General features: G+C 44.6%; 1 protein-coding gene across 4 annotated transcripts in view; it reads left to right on the top strand.

Moving 5' to 3' along the window:
- TMCC3 (transmembrane and coiled-coil domain family 3) overlaps nt 1-20,795 on the top strand; it is a 290,652-nt gene that overhangs the window by 210,751 nt on the left and 59,106 nt on the right. Inside the window, exon 1 of one of the 4 annotated variants that reach the window (XM_078449610.2) lies at nt 1,109-1,468. The exons of 2 other annotated variants lie outside the window; for them this stretch is intronic. In XM_078449610.2, the coding sequence (XP_078305736.1) occupies nt 1,391-1,468 (78 nt within the window). In that variant the 5' untranslated portion in view covers nt 1,109-1,390. Of the gene's footprint in view, nt 1-1,108; nt 1,469-2,250; nt 2,362-20,795 lie in introns of those variants that run through there. One more of the 4 variants, XM_078449611.2, reaches the window with a different exon arrangement.

Below are 20,795 nucleotides of genomic sequence, written 5' to 3'. Positions count from 1 at the left end.
GGTCACGATCTCCCGGTCTGTGAGTTCGAGCCCCGCGTCGGGCTCTGGGCTGATGGCTCGGAGCCTGGAGCCTGTTTCCGATTCTGTGTCTCCCTCTCTCTCTGCCCCTCCCCCGTTCATGCTCTGTCTCTCTCTGTCCCAAAAATAAATAAAAAACGTTGAAAAAAAAAATTAAAAAAAAAAAAAAAAAAAGATAGATGTCCTTAAACCTCCATCCTGATACTGTCGTTTTCCTGTTCAGAAACCTCCAGCAGCTGTCTAGCACCCACAGAAAAAACTGAACTTCTCCTTGAGGGTAAAGCCCAGCACCACATGGTCTCCACCTACTTTTCTGCTAGTGTCCTGTGCCTAAAGACACCCCCTAAACTGGTGACTTGAGGTTTTCCCAATGGACCTTTGTTTTTATGCTCAGTATTTTTCTTGTGCCTGCAAGACCTTCCCCCTAAACCCTTTGAAGGGGAGGAGCATTTGCTTCCTTCCTTCTAGGCTTGTCACCTGTCCCCCCAAACCCCTCTTTGGAGCAGCTGCAATCTCAGTATTTTCACTCAGTCTCCCACTAGCACACCCTTCCTAACCAAACCATAACTGGATGTTGGCTTAGGTAAAATATTTAATTGTTCACTAGTCAGGGCTTTCTCTTGTAGACTCCAAATTTCTTGTGGGCAGGGACTATTCCCTGGAAATAGGGAATACTAATATGAAAAGATGTATCTTGACTTCCAAGTAACTTCCACATAAAATAGTGAGCCAGATACACAAAATTAAAATACACAACACCATAGACCTTTGTTTAAATGGGAGTGTGCTCAGTAGGATAAGAAAAACATGGGCTTAAAAAAAAAAATCTCTGGTCCCTGCCCCAGGGTGTGGCACATGGTAGATGCCCAGTAAGTGCATGTTGAGTAATAGAATAACATACATAAAAGAAAGCATTTAAGGCAAGCCTCAACGTCTTGCCAGAAATCCACCTTTTATCATAAACATACAAATAAGCCCACAGGTAGGGTAGATGTCAATCAAATTTTGAAGGAAACGAGGCCAGGGTGGGAGAGGGTGGATTCAAGTTTCAGCAAGGGAGGGAGGCGGAGAAGTTGCACCCGGGCAGGGTCTTGGGCCCTGCGGGTGGGCAGGGGGAGGCGGGGAGAGGGGAAGGGGGAGGAGACTCTGGCGTCCCTGCCCCGCCTCCCCCACCCCCTTTCCCACCCCCACCCCCACCCCCAGCAGCGGCGGCGGCGGCGGCGGCGCAGGGCTGCCGCGCGGGTGTCGGCAACAGCTGCAGCAGCCCGCGCCGCCCCCTCGGCCGCGGCTCCCCGGGCGAGCCGGAGCACGGTCGGCGGCTCGTGGCGCGGCGGCCGGGGGAGACGGGAAAGTTGCCGGCGCGAGCGCCGACATGCCGGGCAGCGACACGGCGCTCACCGTGGACCGGACCTACTCCGACCCGGGCCGGCACCACCGCTGCAAGAGCCGGGTGAGAGGCGCGGGCAGGGCGGCGGTGGGGGCGCCGCGCCGAGGGGCGAGGCCGGGTGGGCTTCGGCTCCGGTGTTAGCCAACTCTCGCTCCCCGCCTCTCTCCCCTCCCCTGCTGCCACGGGTCCGCGCCGAAGGGCCTGGGAAGGGTGAGGGGCGTCGGAGCCCGGGTCGGGGGCAGAGCAGAGCCGGGCCCGCCGTACCCCGCCCTCCGCCGCTGCTCGGTCCCCGCTCGCCTGCCGGACCCGGGCGCCCGGTCTCCCCGACGGCCCCGCGCTCCGCCGCCCTCCGCCAGGGAGCGCCCGCCGCGCGGCGCCCGGACGCGAGGGAATCCCGCCAGCCGCGGCCCCGCCGGGACGGCTCGCTCGCCCTCCTGACCGCCCGTGCTGCCCGCGCCTCCCCGGCACTCGGGGTTGCGGGCGCGGGGCAGAGGCGGCGGGCCGGCTTCCCGGTCTCGCGCGGCGGCCGCCCCGACTCCGCCCGTGTGAAAAGTCAGCCTTCGCGCCGCCGTCCCGGAGTTCCCAGCCGTGCGGAGCGGGCGCCCTCTCCATTGTTTGCAGTGTAATTTGCTGTTGCTGATTTTGGCTGTGGGCGAAAATAGCTCTCAGAGCAAGCAGCAGAGACGAGCCCTGTAGTGCTTCGAGATGAAGACGGAGGCCGCAGCCTGAGCGCCGGTCCCTCCCGGGAGCGGACGCCCCCGTCGGCTCGGGAAGGTGGGGGGGGACCTTGGCTCTCCTGGGCAGTTCGGCCCTCGGCGTGTCGTCCTCCCCTTGAGAAACCGCAGGTCCTCCACCCTGGCACTTGTTCTGGCGGAGGAACCTGGAGTTGTGCTTTGCTAACTACTCGTTCGAGATCGCAGCATTTGAGTGTCAGCCTCCCTGTATGAAGTCCACAGGTAGAGTTTTGCTCAAATTCTGGCCTGTCATCTCCCGAGGTCGAGAGGCCACTGGATGGGAAAAGCGGCAGTAGTGACAAATGCAGTTCGGCCTGTGTTGCAGGATTTGGGTGTTTAATCACCATTCGGAGAACTAATCAGTTATCCTATAAGTGAAGTAACTAGTTCCTGTTTTCCTTTTTTCCTTTAGTATCTTGTTAATCGAGTTAACAGAATGGTTTAAATTTTTACAGATTGAGCTTATTTGGTGGAGTAATACTTAACGTCCTGCAGCCACTTCACGCTCCTCCACTCCCCCAAGAGAATTCTTATGTCCTGCACTTTAGTTTTTTATTGAGGTGTAGCTGACATTGTTTTGTTTTGTTTTTTAACATACTATGTTGTATTTAGTTTCAGGTATACAGAATAGTGAGTGATTCGACAGTTACACTACAAAATGTTCACCATGATATGTTTTGCATTTTCTTTAAAAGTTTTGTAGCAGTTTGTTATGAAAATGACCATGAACTCCATTTGGAAGAAAACATTGGTGAAAGATCATTGGTTACTTACAGTTAGAAATTTTTGGAAGGATGTCTGCTGGTTAACACCGAGTTAACCAGGAAGAAAGGTGAAGATCTTTTTCTAATGCATTTGTAATTGGAGGAGTCTATTAATGTTTCAGTTGACAGAAGAAATTTCAGGCTTGAAAAAAAGTGTGGAAGCTTGGTTTCTCTTGTCACAACTGTGATAATCTTTGTGTAAACAACAAGATTAGTAATCTTTGAGGGATGGGTGGCTCATTGTGAGCTCATTTAAGCGATTTGGCAAAACTGAACCTTTGCAAAACCGCTCTTCGTATTCTGTGAAATGGTGCTGATAGAGTTCCCACCTGAGCTACCTAGATGGAAAGTGGCAAAGCAAACATGTAACTTAACTGCAGGCTTAGTTTGCCTCCGCTGTTTCTGCCCGTGTTCCATTTCCACACACCCCTTTTCTGTTAAAGTACCACAACCTTATGCGAAAGGGGTTTCTTCTTTTCTTGAAAGTTCTACAGGTGATGTTATAGTTACTACATTGTTTTGTTAGCATGGGACCCCTGATTTTTTGTTTTTATTTTTAAAGTTTATTTATTTATTCAGAGGGTTGCGGGGGAGGGGCAGAGACTGAGGGAGAGAGAGAATCCCAAGCAGGCTCTGCCATGCCCCGACAGGGGGCTCGATGTCACCAACGGCCAGATCATGACCTGAGCTGAAATCAAGAGCCAGTGTTCAACCAGCTGAGCCACCCAGATGCCCCGACACCTGCTTTTTAAAATAGATTGTGTATTAAACGTGAGTTAGACATTATATGTACTGATTATGCTAAATTAGCTCATTGGGCAAATGAAGTCTAGTAAGGACTAGAGGAACTCAGACCAAGGAGGACTAGAACTCTAGTAGACAGTGACGACACATTCTGTTGCAATGATGCTGCGATCCCTGTGTAAACTTTTTGACTGTCTACTTTTAGGGTTTTGTTGTTGAGATGGCAAGGAATAGAACTGGAGGAAATTTTGTAAACGCCTGTAACTTTTCTCAGGTGAGGCTGATGTAATTTTGAGTCTGTCCTTAAGGCTGCAGTAAGCCTGCTGTGATGTGATTTATCCCGTCAGATGATTCTAGCTCCTGTTTTGTGGAACTCCTTTAGAGTTAACAATAAAGACATATTTTCTTTACACTCAGAAAACATGCGAGGCAGAAGGAGAACATCTGGCAGTATTAGGGTTTAATTTCTTGATGTCACCTTCCCCTTGGCAATAAACTATCTAGTACAGGATTTTATGAGAACCTTTTTGTGGACTCTTGGTAAATTAGCTCACCTAAAAATACTATGAGGAGAACTGGAGGTGCATGTGAGGAGTTGATTAGCCTTTCAGAGACAGGCAGTTTCCTCCCAGGAAGGCTCTAAGACTCTAAGAGATCAAGTTCTTGGTTACCGAATGGTCATTTTTTAAGTTCAAAACTAACACTGTGTTGAGATAACAGGAAACATACACATCTCTCTGGGTGAGCTTGGTTAAGCCTTTGAGACTAGAATAATAATGAGGCAGTGTACTATTTTAACATTGCAGAAATCTATTTTTACAGCCAGGTGGATTAACCTAGATATCTTACCCCCCTCCCCCCCCTCCCCCCCCCCCCCCCCCCCCCCCCCCCGCCCGCAGTGAAAATGTAATATAACTAATGAATTCCATGATTATCTCTAAGCTGACAAGTCAGGATCATTCACAGTTTTAAGCTTAATCTGTGTAGAACTCAGAAATGATGCATGTTAACTCAACACACAAAATATCCCCCTACTTTAAAAGAAAGCATGCATAATTAGAATCCTACCTTTTTTTGTGCCCTAGATAGTTAAAGCCTGTCATCATTTTAAGAACACAGTCAGTCTGCTTTGCTCTAGATTAACTGGTTTTTATTAATTATGTGTGAATCAAATTTTTGTTCTAACTTTAGATGTTATAAAATGCCACTTTGAACCACTTGTGGATAGTGGTCAGCAGCTAGGAATCTCCGGTCTTGTGACCTGGATCATATCCCGGCTCTTCGCATTTCCCAACTGAGTGACCACTGGGGCAAGGTCTAACCTCTCTGAGTCTCCAGTTCCCTCTGTAACAGAGGTGATAATAGTCCCTACTTCAGGGAGTGAGTGCATCATGAGTCTTCAGTAAGACAGCATTTGTTACAAAAGAGAAAAAAAAGAAAGAAAGAAAGAAAGAAAGAAAGAAAAATGACTAACAGAATCGCTCGTCATCCTGAGTACTTACCTTCTCTCCATCTCTAATCTGTCAGCCGTCCCACTGGGCCTTTCTTTGACATTTCTCTGGAATTGGTTCCTTTCTCCAATGTCCCAGTCATCTCCCACCTTAGTGTAGCCACTTATGACTTCTGGAAGAGAGAATGGTGTATTCACTTCCTCATTGCTTTATGATTTCATCAGCCCCTATTCCATCCTGCCGCAAGGGCCAGAGTATTCTGCCTACAGAACTGCTTTCCTTAGGCTACCCCCCAGAAGGCAGGTCTTGCACTAGTTCTGCCATGTACCCTATAATCCTTCTCTGTCTTAGTTTCCTCTTCTACATCCTAGGGGTGTTACGAGGAATAAATGCAGTAACATCTATAAAATGTCTGGTACCCAGAAAGAACTCAGTAGATGGTAGCTATTTTGATAGGTTTTTTTTTGTTTGTTTTCTTGAGAGAGAAAGAGCCTGAGCTGGAGAGGGGCAGAGAGAGAGAGAGAGAGAATCCCAAGCAGGCTCTGTGCTCAGTGTGGAACCCGTCACGGAGCTTGATCTCACCACCGTGTGATCGTGACCTGAGCCAAAATCAAGAGTCAGATGCTTAACTGAGCCACCCAGGCGCCCTTAGATGGTAGCCATTTTTGTTATTACTGTATGAGAAGTGATCATGAGCTTCAAAATGGGAAAACTGCTAATTTTGTGAATAGAATAGATTCTTGCATTTTTAGCGTTTTGTTCCTCCTCTGTGTTCCTTATCACATTGATTGTTTACATATTTGTCGCTATGTTTATAAACTGTAGACGCTGGCACTTTGGGAACAAGAGCTTTCATTCATTCAACAGATCCTTGCTGAGCGCCTTTTATATGCTAGCTGCTATTCTAGGCATTGGGAATATAATGGTGAATGAAGCAGCCTCTCTCTGGAAGCTTAATTGTATTTTATTTTGTGATTGTATTTTATTTAGACTAGTGGCCCCAGGAAATACCCTCCTATTTTACAGGAGGAAATGATAGTAAGTATAGGAGTCTCTAACATCTGAAATAAAACCTGTGTTGGGCACGGTGGCTACCTGTAGTACCTGTGTAAGTGTTCTGTGGTTTGGAAATAGATCCTGAGTTGCCTGATGAGTAATGGCCGAAAGCATTCAAGAAGGGGCTGTCCTAGCCCTTCTCAGAGTGGAAGTGGTTGGGCAATGATGTAATAAGTTGATGATCGCACACTTACTTCCTGGGCAGGAACAAAAGTGAGTGGGAACAGACTTCTGCCTCGGGGGGGGGGGGGGGGGGGCCTGACCTGGCAAAGGGGTAACCTGAGTAGTTTGTGAGTCCACCTTTAATCAGTGATGTGTTATATTTTGAAGAGTTCATTACAAGCACGGCGAGTAATGATGAGTGCCTCAAGTCCAATTTGTCTGAAATTCAGGACGGACAGGTTGCTGTGGGGTGTGTATTTCGAGCTGGGCTGTGCTGCTGGCTCACCGGTTCTCCCTTCATAGGAGAGCAAACTGCCAGCCACCAGCACACCCGCTTGTCACATCTGCTGTCGAATACCGAGACAGCTGCTCCCGAGTTGGGTGGCGAGATGTGTTTTGCTTCAGAGCCACTGCCTGAATTTCCAGGGCTGCTCTTAAGGTCAGAAACCAACCTGATCTTTCTGGATGGAAATTGCCCATGTTTTGACTTAGGACAGGCTGCAGCGTTCAGCCCTGCTGTTTCCTTATTGCATTTTTAAGTTGTTAGTGGAGGGGGTTGGTGAGAGAGAAGGAAAAGAACCATGAATCACTCTACTGTGAATCAGAATGAGGACTTTACATTCCTTGGAAAAGGAACATCAGGATATATGATCTGTGCGTGATCCAACTGCTTCCATTGGATTGGGGAAAGGGGGGTGCTACCGAAGGAAAACGGTGTATTTGTTGATTATTCCTCTGTAAGGAGGCAAAAAGAACATAAATGAAAAGTGCAGGAACAATGTTAACAGCCAGCATGTGCCAGTTCCTTACTGTATACCAGCCACAGTGTTAAGCACTTCGAATGCACTGTCTCCTTAATCCTCACAAAGCTTATTTATAGTTCCATTTTACAGGTGAAGAAGTTGAGGCCTGGGCAGTTTAAATGATCTGTCCAGAGTCTCGTGGCGGTTTGGAAATGGTAGAGCTAAGATTTGGTGAATCCAGATCTAATTGCAGAACTTGCATTTTAACCACTTCCCGTCTTCTGTCTCAGATGAATACTGGAAAGCCGCTCAGTCTCAGTAAACCTGTCCAGTCCTTGTGAAGACGGTTGTGTTCAACTTCTGCAGGGTGCCTAGCCATATTGTGTTTGGGATTCTTATGACACAGCACTTTGCCAGTCTTTGGTGTATATAGTCTTATGTGCCTGGTAAACTTTTGTTGAATGAATGGTGTAGAGTGATAATTTATGAACTTTTTATGATGCTTGCAGTACAAGATTTTTGCCACTATTTTGGAGAAGTCTTAAAGGCTGTTAAATAAGCTCATGATTTAACAACATCAGGAAAAAGGGGCGCGTGGGTGGCTCAGTCAGTTAGGGGTCTGAGTCTGGCTCACGTCATCCTCTCGTGGTTCATGAGTTTGAGCCCCATGTCAGGCTCTGCGCGGACGGTGCCGGACCTGCTTGGAATTCTCTCTCTCCCTCTGTCTCTGCCCCCACCCCACTTGTGTTATCTCTCTCTCTCTCTCTCTCTCTCTCTCTCTCAATCTCAATAAATAAGTGAATAAACAAACCTAAAAAAATTTAAAATGATTATCAGTAAAGAACCATCTTCTAGCCTGGTGTTTGGTCTCCAGAACGTGAGCAATTGAAGGATATAACAAGGGCGGTTCTTCTTGTGACAGTCTGGTCACAATCTGGCCTCTGCAGATCTCCCAGTAGAACTTTAGCTTCTCTGGACTGATGGCATATGCTTCTCACTATGTGAGGCAGAGTATTGGAAAGTAGACCCAAAGGTTTTAACCTGTTAGAACTGGAAGGGGATTTAGTCATGAACTCCAGAGCTTTCCCTTTGTGGGAGTAGAAAAGTGACAGCAGCCAGACTGTAACCAGTCAAACCACGTAACTAATGCTGGCTGACTAGGACTAACCATTATACCAGTCTCTGTCTTAAGAGAATTCCTTAATAGAAAACTGCTTTAAATATTTTTAGATACCAAGCTAATTGCTAAGTTATATGGGATAAATATCTTGAAATTTAAGTAGATGGAGAAATTTGGAATTATTTTCAGTAGAGATTTAACTGGTGAACAGATTTTACATTTTGCGAGTTTTCTAGGTGGAAAAAAATTTGGATAGGCCATCATCTTCATGAACTTGTAGATTTTTTTTTATTAAAACATTTTTTAAAAATATTTATTTTTGAGAGCGTGAGAGCGAGCGGGGGAGGGGCAGAGAGAAAGGGAGACACAGAATCCAAAGCAGGCTCCAGGCTCTGAACACAGAGCCCGATACGGGGCTCGAACTCATGAACCGTGACGTCATGACCTGAGCCACAGTCCAGTGCTAACCAACTTAGACATCTAGGCGCCCCTGGAAATTTTTGGTGGGACTAGGGTGAGGAGGGTGTGACATTTCATACATCAGACTATGTAGCTGCACTAGATGTTTCGCTGCTTTTAAAAATTACCTTTTCTGATTTTATTGTTGTTTCCCCTCCATCCACCCCAAAAGTGAAGTTTTGCAAAACGAATTCATCTTTGTCTTTACCTTCCGCTGTTGGGATAGGATATTGGGGAAAACACATGTTTCAGATGTGTAAGTCACGGAGCACATTATATACACATTTAACTTAGAATGCAGACCTCTGAAGCTTTCTGTTCCTGTGAGACTCTAATTGAGGGCATCTTCCAGCACCAGGTGTTTTTAGCATACGTAATTTTCATGCAGCATAGCCCCTAAACAAACCAGAAACATCATCTGGTTCTTAGCCAAAGAAACAATCATCTGCCCCCACACTGGGAGGAAGACAGGGGTAGAGTCGGTCGGGCACATTGCCCGTCCTCAGAGAAGCGCCTCCCCCAAGGGAAACTATGTGAATTCTGCCTTCCACGGCCAGGAAGTAAGGTGTGGCTTCACATAATAGAAGACGTTACTACTTGGATGTTCCACAGGCACCTCAAAGTCTACGTGTCTGACTTCATTCATTCTCCCAAGTCCCCCCACCTGGATAATACTTTCCCTGTGCAGTGTATTCCCAAACCCGATGTTTGGGAGCTCCCTCAGCCCCCCCCCCCTTACCCCCCACATCCAGTGGTTTACTTCTTAGGTTTTCTCAACCACTGTTTCCTCTTGATCCCCGGCATCACTTTCTTAGTTTACTTCGGGATTTGAAGATGAGTGAAGGGTTAAGATGGACTATGGAGTCAAACTGAATGTCCGCCCTCCACTTACCAGGCATGTGAACAACCAGGAGAAGTGGTGTTAGGAAACCCATCGCGGCGTTTATTGTTCTGACGTTGAGTCACTCGTTGTCTGCCACAGAGTTCCCCAAACCTCAGTCATTCCCACACCTACACAGAGCTTTGTACCACCTGTGCTATTATTTACTTAATATTTCCATATCCGTTCACTCCTTCAAACTTTTTTATTTTTAAAGTAGCAGTGTTCCTGTTTTAGCTAAATATTGTCTGAGCCCCCAAGGCCTGCAGTTTGAGATAAAGAATATTAGCAAACACTGGAGCTTTCGTAGAGCAGAGCACTGTTAGCACTGAACAGAGACTTTCTCCTGGATGAATCACCTGCATGGCCTTGAGGGTTGTTTTCAAGGAAGTTACTGGCTCACTGTGATTCTGTGTTACTGCTTTCTTTTCATGCCACCTAAAATAATTCAGAATCCTTTTGGAAAACACTGGTCTTAATGTATCATCTCTTCTCATTCTTTTAGAAATACTTCTTTTAGACCCACGACTTAGAAGATGCTTAGAAATATTTTTTCATGGCTGGTGAAAATTTGAGTGTTTGGAGGTGAACAGAAACCCACTCTGGTGATTGGGAGGCAGCCTTGTCTGGGTGGGAATACTTGGAAGAGGTTGGAAAAATGAAAGACGTACCTGTTCCAAGCCAGATGTCTCATCTTCTGACGACCTGAGAGAAACTGAGGGGCCACAGAAGGCCTTAGGCTAAAGAGTGGAATGTCAGAAAATAAGGACTCTGGGAATTTCAGGCAAGGACAGAAAGTGGGTGGAAATGAAATTTAAGCTCTCTGTTTTTCTGAAGTAAACTTGAATTTAATTAAGATGTGTATGTAGGCTCGTTGTAAGGAAATTAAATGGTGCCTTGAGCTGCAGCCTTCCATGGGAATTTTGATACAAGTGCTTGTCCAAAAATAAAGTAAGCCCTCAGTGAGAGCTCTGCTTTAGCACCTCAGCATATTTACTCCAGTGCGTGCAACTGTGTTGGGGCCAAAAGTCCCTTTTTTCTGTCTTTGTAAAGATACTGTGATCATCCAGAAGGCGTGGAACTCGATCTCAGATAGTCAGTGGTGTACTATTTTAATCTCACTAATTGGAACAGGCGGCCTGTATTTGAGACTGACTCTCTAGTTGGCATAGGTTTTAATTTATCTGAAAATATGAGGCCCATTCAGTGAGAGCTGTTCGGGCTGTGTGTTGGCATCAGGCAAAGTGCTTGAAAGCTTCAACCATAAGCACAGAAGGCTGAGAGGAAGATTGAAGAAACGGAGCTTAATAGTTTGCTGCTTTGATTCAGTTCTTCACTGTTGGGCGCAGAGCTAGTCAGGGAACATGGTGGAGTGAAGCAGGTGCAGACGCTTGAGAGGGCCACTTGTAAATATTTCTCCCGATGAGGACAGTGTCTGAAGTGTCTCCTTTGAATCCACCCCACAAGACGGCATGGTTGAAGAGGACTTCACGCAGTCCTCCTGTTTTATAGGAATTAGCACATCTTCAGGCATGAGCTGAACAGGTGTGCCCGAGTGACTCAGCTTACCTCAGGCGCTCAAGTTGAGATACTCTAAGACACTTCTGTTGACATCAGAGATGGTCTCTAGATTATAACTTCTTCAGAACTGGACCACTCCTTTTGGTTTTGTTTGGTTTTGAAACCGTCAACGTATGCTTGGCAAGGTGTCTTGTGAATCCTTCCTTTAAATCCTTCAAGAGGACAGAATGCCAGTTTCTTCCCCTGCCGCCCAGAGTCTCTCATGCGATCTTTGTCTTTCTTCCGCTCTCAGCCCTTGGAACTCTGGCATCCTTCTTTGTGGACTCCCATGGCTCCCCTCTGTGCCTGTGGACACCTGCTCCATCCTTTCACATGGGATGGTTGTGTTCTTTTTATCTACACATGGATCTCGGTACGCGGTCGGGGCTTTGTAAATACTGATGGAATGAATGCGTGAATGTGGGTATGTTGCAAAATTGCACTATGGGACTTGAGAAGCTGGAAAAGATACTCTACTCTTGAGCCAGATCAGTGCAGGTCAATCTACCTTATTTTAATTGCTGACAGGATTCCAGTTTATGGGTATTCCGTAATCTATTTAATATGACTACCTTGTTGAAGGACACGTACATTGCTTCCAGGCTACCTTGCCTGTCCTTGGACATGCTCCTTGTGCACATGTGAAGAATATATTAGTTAAGCTAAATTCTTTTTTCTTTAGAACAATTTTTTTTTTAATGTTTGTTTTTTTTTTTGAGAGAGACAGAGTGTGAGCGGTGGAGGGGCAGAGAAAGAGGGAGACACAGATTCCAGGCTCTGAGCTGTCAGCACAGAGCCTGACATAGGGCTTGAACTCACAAACTGTGAGATCATGACTTGAGCCGAGATCAAGAGTCGGACACTTAACCGACTGAGCCACCCAGGTGCCCATAGGCTAAATTGTTAAAAGTGGAATTGCTCAGCAAAGAGTGTATGTATTTAAAAAAAAAATTTTTTTTTAATGTTTATTTTTGAGAGAGAGAGAGAGACAGAGCATGAGCGGGGGAGGTGCAGAGAGAGAGGGAGACACAGAATCCGCAGCAAGTTCCAGACTCTGAGCTGTCAGCACAGAGCCCAACGTGGGGCTCGAACCCACAAACTGAGATCATGACCCGAGCTGAAGTTGGATGCTTAACCGAATGAGCCCCCCAGGCCCCCCAGAGTATATGTATTTTAAATTATGATACTGCCGAATTGAACACTGTACCTCCTTTGTCACACGCTAGGAGCTAGGGGTACAGCAGTGAATGGAACTGATAAGAGTTTGTATACCCTTCAGTGTATGAGCATGCCTCAACTCAAAACTTTCTGACACAGTGTATTCTAAAATGTTTTGATCCTGACCATCTGCTGCATAAAAACTGGTAGCTCATTTTAATTTATATTTTTCCTGATAAAATTAGGTTGGTCATATTTAAACATTTTTTGTTTTGGAATAATGAGAGACCCCCAGGAAGTTGCAAAAAAATAGTATAGGGATGTATCCCTCCCCCAGATTCTCCCAGTGGCTACATCTTATGTAACTTAGTACAAAAGGTTGATCATATTTTCACATATTTCATCATTGGGCTGTGAACTGTTAATAAATTCTGGCCATTTATCTACTGGGTTATTAATCTTTTTAAATTGTTCTGCAGAAGTTATTTTTACTCCTTAAATAAGTTGTTTTGTCCACATATCTTCTCCAGTTTGTCATTCCTGACTCTATTTTCTACTATTGTGTAACAGATTACTATAGATTAGCAACCTAAAAACCTATGACCATGTCACAGTTTCCGTGGACCAGGAAGGCAGGTGCAGCCTATTCGCATCCTCCACGTTGTTCATGATAAGGTCTGGTTCGTATTTATTCAGTGTTTGCTGTATGCATCCACTGCTCAGACTTCCATCAGGCTAAAATCAAGGTGTCAGCCAGGACTGCAGTCTAGTCCGTAGTCTCACTGGTTATTTACTGAATTAACATCCTTGCAGCTATAAGACTGTGGCCCTCAGCCCCAGAAGCTGCCCACTCATCCCTGCCACTTGGCCCTCTCATAACGTGGTAGTTTGTTTTTTCAAGACCAATGGAACAACTCTCTTGCGTTTTGTCTCTTCCTCTAGACCCTCTCTTAAAGGGTTTACCTGATTAGGCCAAGTATACCCAGATAATCCACCTTTTGATTTACCAAAGTCAGCTGCTTAGGAACCTTAATTACATCTGCAAAATATTTTCATGTTTGCTGTATAATGTAACCTAATCTTGGGAGCGAAGCCTCCTCGTAGTCACAAGTCTTGCTCACACACAAGGGAAGGGTATCATATAGGTTATGGATACCAGCAGGTGGGAATCTTGGGGACCATCTTAGGATTCTACCTACTACACTGTTTCAACAATATATTGTGTGTGTGCTGAGCATAGAGCCTAGCATGTAGCAAACAATGAATATTAACCAGACCTTGCCATAAAGAAATATAAAAATTTGAGGGCTTGTAGGATTTGTATCATTCTTACAGTGGCCTTTAAGATTCTTTTAAAAACCCAAACACCGTGTTCTTCTAAGACATTTTATTTATGATTATTTTTATAAATTTTGTCTTTAGCCAATTTTTTACAATTTAAGTAAACTCTGTCCCCAACATGAGGCTTGGACTCATGACCTCACCATCAAAAGTTGCATGCTGTGCTGTGTCAGCCAGGTGCCCCAATCTTTGGCCCATTTAGAATTTGTTTTCCCTTTAACAAGTCTATACATAAGTGACAGTTATTCCTCTATCATTTTTTGCATAGTTACCTGCCTTTAAAAATATACTGGTGTCCACATCTGTAGTTTTATTTTTAAAAATTTCTACTTTTTCTCTGGGTTTTAAAACTTTTTTAAAAAGACTAGTGAATCAAAGTTTATAATTTTGGTACATTTTTTCTGGATTGATATCCCCTTCCCTGCTCAAACCAGGATTGGAAATGAGCATTTTGAAAACTCTGGCTCATTCATTTAAGAAACTTTCAAACAGACATGATTCTAGTGCCATTTGTAGTAAGGAAAGACCAAAAGGTGGAGGGGAAGAGATGGTGAAGTTTGTTGTTTTTTTAAAACATTTGCTTTCAGCTTTCTCTCTCGAACTAGATAATGCCTCTCAACAGGTTCTATTTACTGTAGAATCCTGACCTTCCACTCCATACTGTTACAGTATGAAGAATGTGTATTGTTGCTTCCTACACCGGCTTTGCTGCCCTCCTCACCTGTAGCTGACCATCCCAGCTGGAGAGATGGAAGGGCAGGGACTCGGCCCAACTTCGTGCTCTGTGGGGCAGCAGGCCTCTTTCGGGCCTGCCCTCCTCTTTGTAAACACGGGTGCCCTCGTGCTATCCTCGTACTAGGACATTTAAGTTCATTTGTCACTCATGTTAGGATAATGAATTTAAGAAGAGTTTGTACCCAGCTTTTTTTAAAAGCTTATTTCTTTATTTAAGTTTATTTATTTATTTTGAGAGAGAGTGTGTGTGGAAAGGGCAGAGAGAGAGAGAGAGAGAGAGAGAGAATCCCAAGCACGCTTCATGCCATCAATGTGGAGCCCGATGTGGGCTCGAACTCACGAACCGGGAGATCATGACCTGAGCCACCCAGACGCCCCAAGTTTATTGTTTTGAGAGAGCGAGCGGGGGAGGGGCAGAGAGAGAGAGGGAGTCAGAGAATCACAAGCAGGCTCTGCGCTGTCATCGTGGACCTCGAGATCATGACCTGAGCTGAAACCAAGAGTTGGACGTTTAACCAGCTGAGCCACCCAGGTGCCCCAAGCTGTTCCTTTATTTGGCTTGATTATCCTTGTTTGTAAGTTACCCCTGTGGCTTGCTAAATATCACTAGGTATTTAGGGGTTGTCCTGTGCACGTATGTTAGTTATTGAGAGGTTCACCTGCCTTGTCATCTTCACATCTGACACGGAAGGAGGTTAAAACTGTTGTGTGTGTCCAGAAACTAACACTTACCATTTCATAACCTGACCCAAGAGCATATTAATGGTGGAATGAATATGCCTTCATCATGTGTGCTTTCATTTGAGAAAGGCATCATGTTTATAAAAGCCTCCTGACTTTAAGCAATTACCAAGTAATATTTGTTGTATGAAGCCAGCCAAAGTTTACCTCCTATACTGAGCAATTTAGAGCTACTCACTGAATTGGCATCTGTTGGGTAATCTTCTTTTTTTTAATGTTTGTTTATTTTTGAGAGCGAGCGAGCAGGGGAGGGGCAGAGAGAGGGGAACAGAGGGTCCAAAGCAGGCTCTGTGCTCACAGCAGTGAGCCTGATGTAGGGCCTGAACTCGTGAACCATGAGATCATGACCCCAACCGAAATTGGACACATAAACGACTGAGCCACTTAGGTGCCCTGAAGCAAGAGTTTTCTTTCATTCATTTATGTCCTGTGACCACCTTGAAGCCCCAAAGGCTCTTCTACCCAATCTTGGTCTGTTTTCAGCCCTCAGAAATGCTCTGTTATTTGGTGAGTGGGAGCACATTAAATCCTACCATTGAGAAATTTGACTAACAATGATCTGATGGCAAGAAAGTTTTTTTATCTACTGAGGGCTCAAATTAAGCTCTCATTTTTATTTTTATTTTATTAAACATTTTTTTTGTTGTTTGGAGCACCTGGGTGGCTCAGACGGATGGTTAAGCATCCGACTTCAGCTCAGGTCATAATCTCATGGTTTGTGGGTTTGAGGCCCACATCGAGCCCTGTGCTGACAGCTCAGAGCCTGGAGCCTGCTTTAGATTCTGTGTCTCCTTCTCTGCCCCTCCCTTGGTCATGCTCTGTCTCTCTCTCAAGAATAAATAAACATTAAACATTTTAAATAAAAGATTATTTTTTGTTTATTAATAAACTCTTCACTCAACATGGGGCTTGAACTCACAACCCTGAGATCAAGAGCCACATGCTCTATCGACTGAGCCAACCAAGTGCCCCTAAGATTTTTTTTTTTAAGTTTATTTTTATTTATTTTGAGAGAGAGCGTCTGCACACACACGCTGTTAGAACAGAGCCTAATTTCAGGGCTTGAACCCATGAACTGTGAGATCATGACCTGAGCCAAAATTGAGTGTCAGAGGCTTAACGGACTGAGCCACGCAGGTGCCCCATAAGATCTTATTTTTAAAGGAAGTCTTAGAGTCAGAATGAGAGCTCTTCAGCCTTGTTGCTGTTTGAGGACAGTTTTGCAAACTGAGCCCCACTCCAGCAGACGTTGGGAGCTTTTATTTCTTTGGGCAAATAGGAAATGAATGAAATGGTTTTGTTTTACGTGGCTATCTTTAAATGTTGATACCTTCTCAACCTTCCGTTTTGAAGTAATTTGTTGTACATTCGGGGTAATTTTAATGGTAACAGATTTGCTAAATAATACACATATTGTTGAAAGACAGAGACTCTAAATCCATCTACAAAGATGATTTTTTCTGATACTTGGACATTTCAGAAATCACAGTTTCTTTGTTAGTAAATAATTCTTTAAAATATTTGTTCCAGAGAGCCTGGATGGCTCAGTCGGTTAAGTGGCCAGCCCTTGATTGCGGCTCAGGTCATGACCTCAAGGTTTGTAAGATAAAGTCCCATGTTGGGCTCCATGCTGAAAGTGCAGGGCCTGCTTTGGATTCTTTCTCTCCTCTTCTTTCTGACCTTCCCCTGCTCATGCTGTCTCTCTCAAAATAAATAAACATTAAAAAAACTGAAATAAAATATTTGTTCCTTAGTTTATTTACCCAATAGCCTAAAATGAGCCTGGATGTTTGTCTGAGGCAGCTAGCTTATTAAATTCTTGGTGGATTTTCATTTTCTTAAGTTTATGCTTGCTTGGGTATGTTCTCTGGAAGTAAATGCAGTGACATCAGATTCTCAGGTTATAAGATAAAGAAACGGCCCATCAGAAACCTCAGCTTATGCCGTATTTAAAAAGTAAACCAGATCCACACAGGGGAGGATGTTCTGAGCATGAGGAAAACCCGTATCAAATCATTAACCACATAGTTCTGGTTATATAGTAGACAGATATATTTTTAATTAGTAAATGAGTCAGACATGAAACAATTTTAAAAATATGATGCCCCTCTACCTGTGTCCTAGATTTAACAGATGGTAACATTTTGCCATGTTTGCATCCAATTGCTGCCACTTGTTGTTAAGAAATAAACGGCCCCAGATATGGTTCTCCCTTCCAGTGTCCTCAGTGGTCTCCATAACCTGACACTGTTGTGCTTCATTCCTTTGCAAACTTTTATGCATGGAATGAACCCATAAGCAATATGTAATATTGTTTCTTGTATTAAATATTTATACACATGACATCTCTTTTGTAACTTGCTATTTTATTTTCACTTCCTATTTTTATTTTATTTTTTTTTGGGGGGGGGTTAGCCTTTTTTTTTTTTTGAAGTTCTATTTAAGTAATCTTTATACCCATGGTGGGACTCGAACTCACCACCCCAAGATCAAGAGTTGCATGTTCTTCTGACTGAGCCAGCCAGGCTCCCCCCAGCATGGTGTTTTTAAAATTTATCCTGTTTCATTCCCCCTTTTTTTTTTTTTAACTGCTGCACATTATTTCAGTTTATGAACAAACCAAAGTGTGTATAGCCATTCTCCTCATGGTGGACAGGTAACTTGATTCAGAGGTCTGTATACTGTGGGAGAGTCTCTCTGGGGAAGCTACCTTAGAAGTGACAGTACTGGGGCAGAGGAAAAAGAGTATCTTCAACTTTACCATCTGTTCTTAAGTAGCTTTGTCAAGTACTGGTACTTATAAGAGTGATTTGTTAAAGCCCCGTTTTAATATCTCTCACAGGAAATTTTCATAATGATGCTAGATTTTGTGTGGGTGTTAAGTAAATCTCCCCCTTTACGTGTTCAGTTGCGTGAATTGTGACAAGCACAGTCTTGTAATCACCATCCAGGGAAGATACAGAATATTTCTCTCACCCCAGAAAATTCCTTTTTGTTCTTTTAGACCATCTTCTCTGCTGTCCCCAGCCCCAGCAGCCATTGGTCTGATTTCTATTCTTGTGATTTTTTTTTTTTCCCAGAGTGCACTATAAATGGAATCAGTATATAGCCTTTCTGAGCGTGGCTTCTTTCACTTAGCATAATGCTTTCTTTTTTTTTTCTTTCTTTCTTTCTTTCTTTCTTTCTTTCTTTCTTTCTTTCGAGAGCGAGAGCACAAGCAGGGGAGGGGCAGAGAGAGAGAGAGAGAGAGAGAGAGAGAGAATTCCAAACAGGCTCTGCACTGTCAGCATGGAGCCCATTGTGGAGCTCGAACACATGAAGTGTGATATTATGACCTGAGCCAATCAGACGCTTAACTGACCTACCCAGGTGCCCCTCACTTAAGGATAATCCTTTTAAGATTCCTTCCTGTGGCAGGGTGCTTGGGTGGCTCCGTCTGTTGAACATCAGACTCCTGATTTTAGTTTAGGTCATGATCTCAAGGTATGTGGGATCAAGCCCTGCCTCGGGCTGTGCACTGACAGCACAGAGCCTGCTTGGGATTCTCTGTTTCCCTCTCTCTGCCCCTCCCCTGCTTGTGCTCACTTGCTCTCTCTTTCAAAAATAAGTAAATAAACTTAAAAAAAAAGATTCTTTCACGTTTCCTGTGTTAGTGCTTTATTCCGTTTTAGTGATAAGTAGAATCAGTATATTTTTAGGAGTCCTGAAGTATGCATGTATGAACAGAGAGGAAAAATGACTTAAATCCTGTGCCTCTCATGTGAGTGAATTTATGTTTTTCTCATGTCACTACCACAGTATGAAAAGTGTAGAGCATCCATTTCCACAGTACATGAATTTGTAATCCTGTTACCTTTTGAATGTTTCATTACTTCAGAATATTAAATCAAACGTGCATGATATCGGGGCCGCCGTTCTGTGTCTTAGCCTAGGCTCTGTGGTCTTTGTATATTTGTACGTATTTCTTAGGGAGAAGTTCCACAACTTTCTTTGGAAAGATTGTCAGTGGCAGGTGACCTGTAAAAAAGATGAAGAACCACTGGTCTCATGTAAGCTCTTGTTGCAGAATTAAAATCATCAGTTTGTAGAAGTGTATGTATTGACATGTCAGGGGGTTGTGCTTTTGTGTCGATTGAAAGGGTTTACAAACTATTTGCACAGAAGACAGTCGTTTTTGTTGATGAAGTGGCATGTGCAAATAGGATATTAGTAGAGCGAGCATAAGTAAGTTCTGCCAGCACCGTGACAGGCTTTACACGGGTTAAAAGAATTCTTACGACAGTGCCGAATGGGAGTTGTCCTCATTCTGTGGTTGGAGAATGGAAACCCAAACAGGTAAATGACTTGTGCAGGGTCATACAAGAAGTGTGGGACTTGAACCCAGCTTGGTTTGCATTCCAGAGCCTTCGTTCCTGACCACTAGGTGACCTGCTTCCACATCAGCAGGGACGGTGACACAGACACCCAAGCGCAGACTACTGGTCACCTCTGGGTAGTAAAATGATGGGTGCTCTATTTTCTTTCCTCTGGCTTTCCCGTATTTTCATACCTTTTCTAAAGCAAACATTTTTGCAGTTGAAGGTAGCTACGTGATGAGAACCTTTATCACGAGACGATAAATCACGTTATTGGCCATAACTTTCTGATTTTCTCTTTGTTTTGCCCTGGATCTGGGGAAGGCTCAGCGGTCAAGACTCATGACTGCAGTGGTGGAAACCAGGACCAGGGCTGTGCTGTTGATATCCCAAGCTTTGCACCCTAGAGCGTGGATCTAGAATTCTCCTCTGGCTTTTTTCTCCCACAGGGCCTGTTTGAAGCAGGGTAGACCCAAACTCCAGATCTTACCACAAAATGTAAGGTGCATCTGCTTTATCCCAAAGCCCCCTTCTTGTCCTGAGTGCTCCATTTCGTACCCAGTGCTCCTCTAGGCCCTGAGGTGAATCAGACGTGGGCAGTGCTCACAGAGAGTGCAGGCTGGGGAGGACAGCCTGCAGACGAATAATGATGGTGCTCTAGGGAGCCCTGGCCTCACGTGGACCCTTCTGGGAAGGACTGACCCAGAGCCTACCCCGAAGAAAAGAGTGGGTGTCCGCTGTTAAGCCTTTCTGGGCCACCCTCCCTTCTCACACCCTGCTGCAGGGGCGTCCCTGGTAGTTGTTTGTAGGACACTATTGGCAGAGGAGGACAGATTTTTAAGTTCACCTCTGATTAACCTTTTGGTACATGTTTTGTGTCCATGCACGTCTGTGATATCCTTGTGCAGAGGAAACACTAGATCATGGGCGTCACAGAGCTGCTCTGATTTGACTCAGATGGAAGAAGGATGCTGCAGGAAAGGGAGGAACAGAGATATTAATTGTCATGGCAACCAGCAGGTTTTTATAGTGGAACGTTGCCTTTGTAACCTTAAACCAGTCACCTTTTTTCTCACTAAAGAGAACAGACTGACGCAAACTTGAGAAATTATAGTACCATTTTTCAGTGGGGTTTTATTTGCTTCTCAGAATCAGCCTTGCAGTGACTTTAGTTCTTTCGTAGAATTTCAGAGCCGAATGGCACCCTAGTGCCTTACATAGAACCTTACAAAGTCAGGTGCTTATGGATCTCCTGTTACTATTATGTGTCACTCCCATTTCCACTCCTGCCCCCCACTCGGTCTGCGGCACACAGCCAGGATTTTTCACAGGGGAGTAGAATGAGGATGAGTTTGGAATCTGGCAGAAGTGCATTCTGTGGCACACA

This window comes from Panthera onca, chromosome B4, assembly GCF_046562875.1.
Source record: "Panthera onca isolate mPanOnc1 chromosome B4, mPanOnc1 haplotype 2, whole genome shotgun sequence".
In the NCBI taxonomy this organism is placed as follows: Eukaryota; Metazoa; Chordata; class Mammalia; order Carnivora; family Felidae; genus Panthera; species Panthera onca.
The sequence above is the reverse complement of the archived record's forward strand: the minus strand, read 5'-3'. Positions and strand labels throughout refer to the sequence as shown.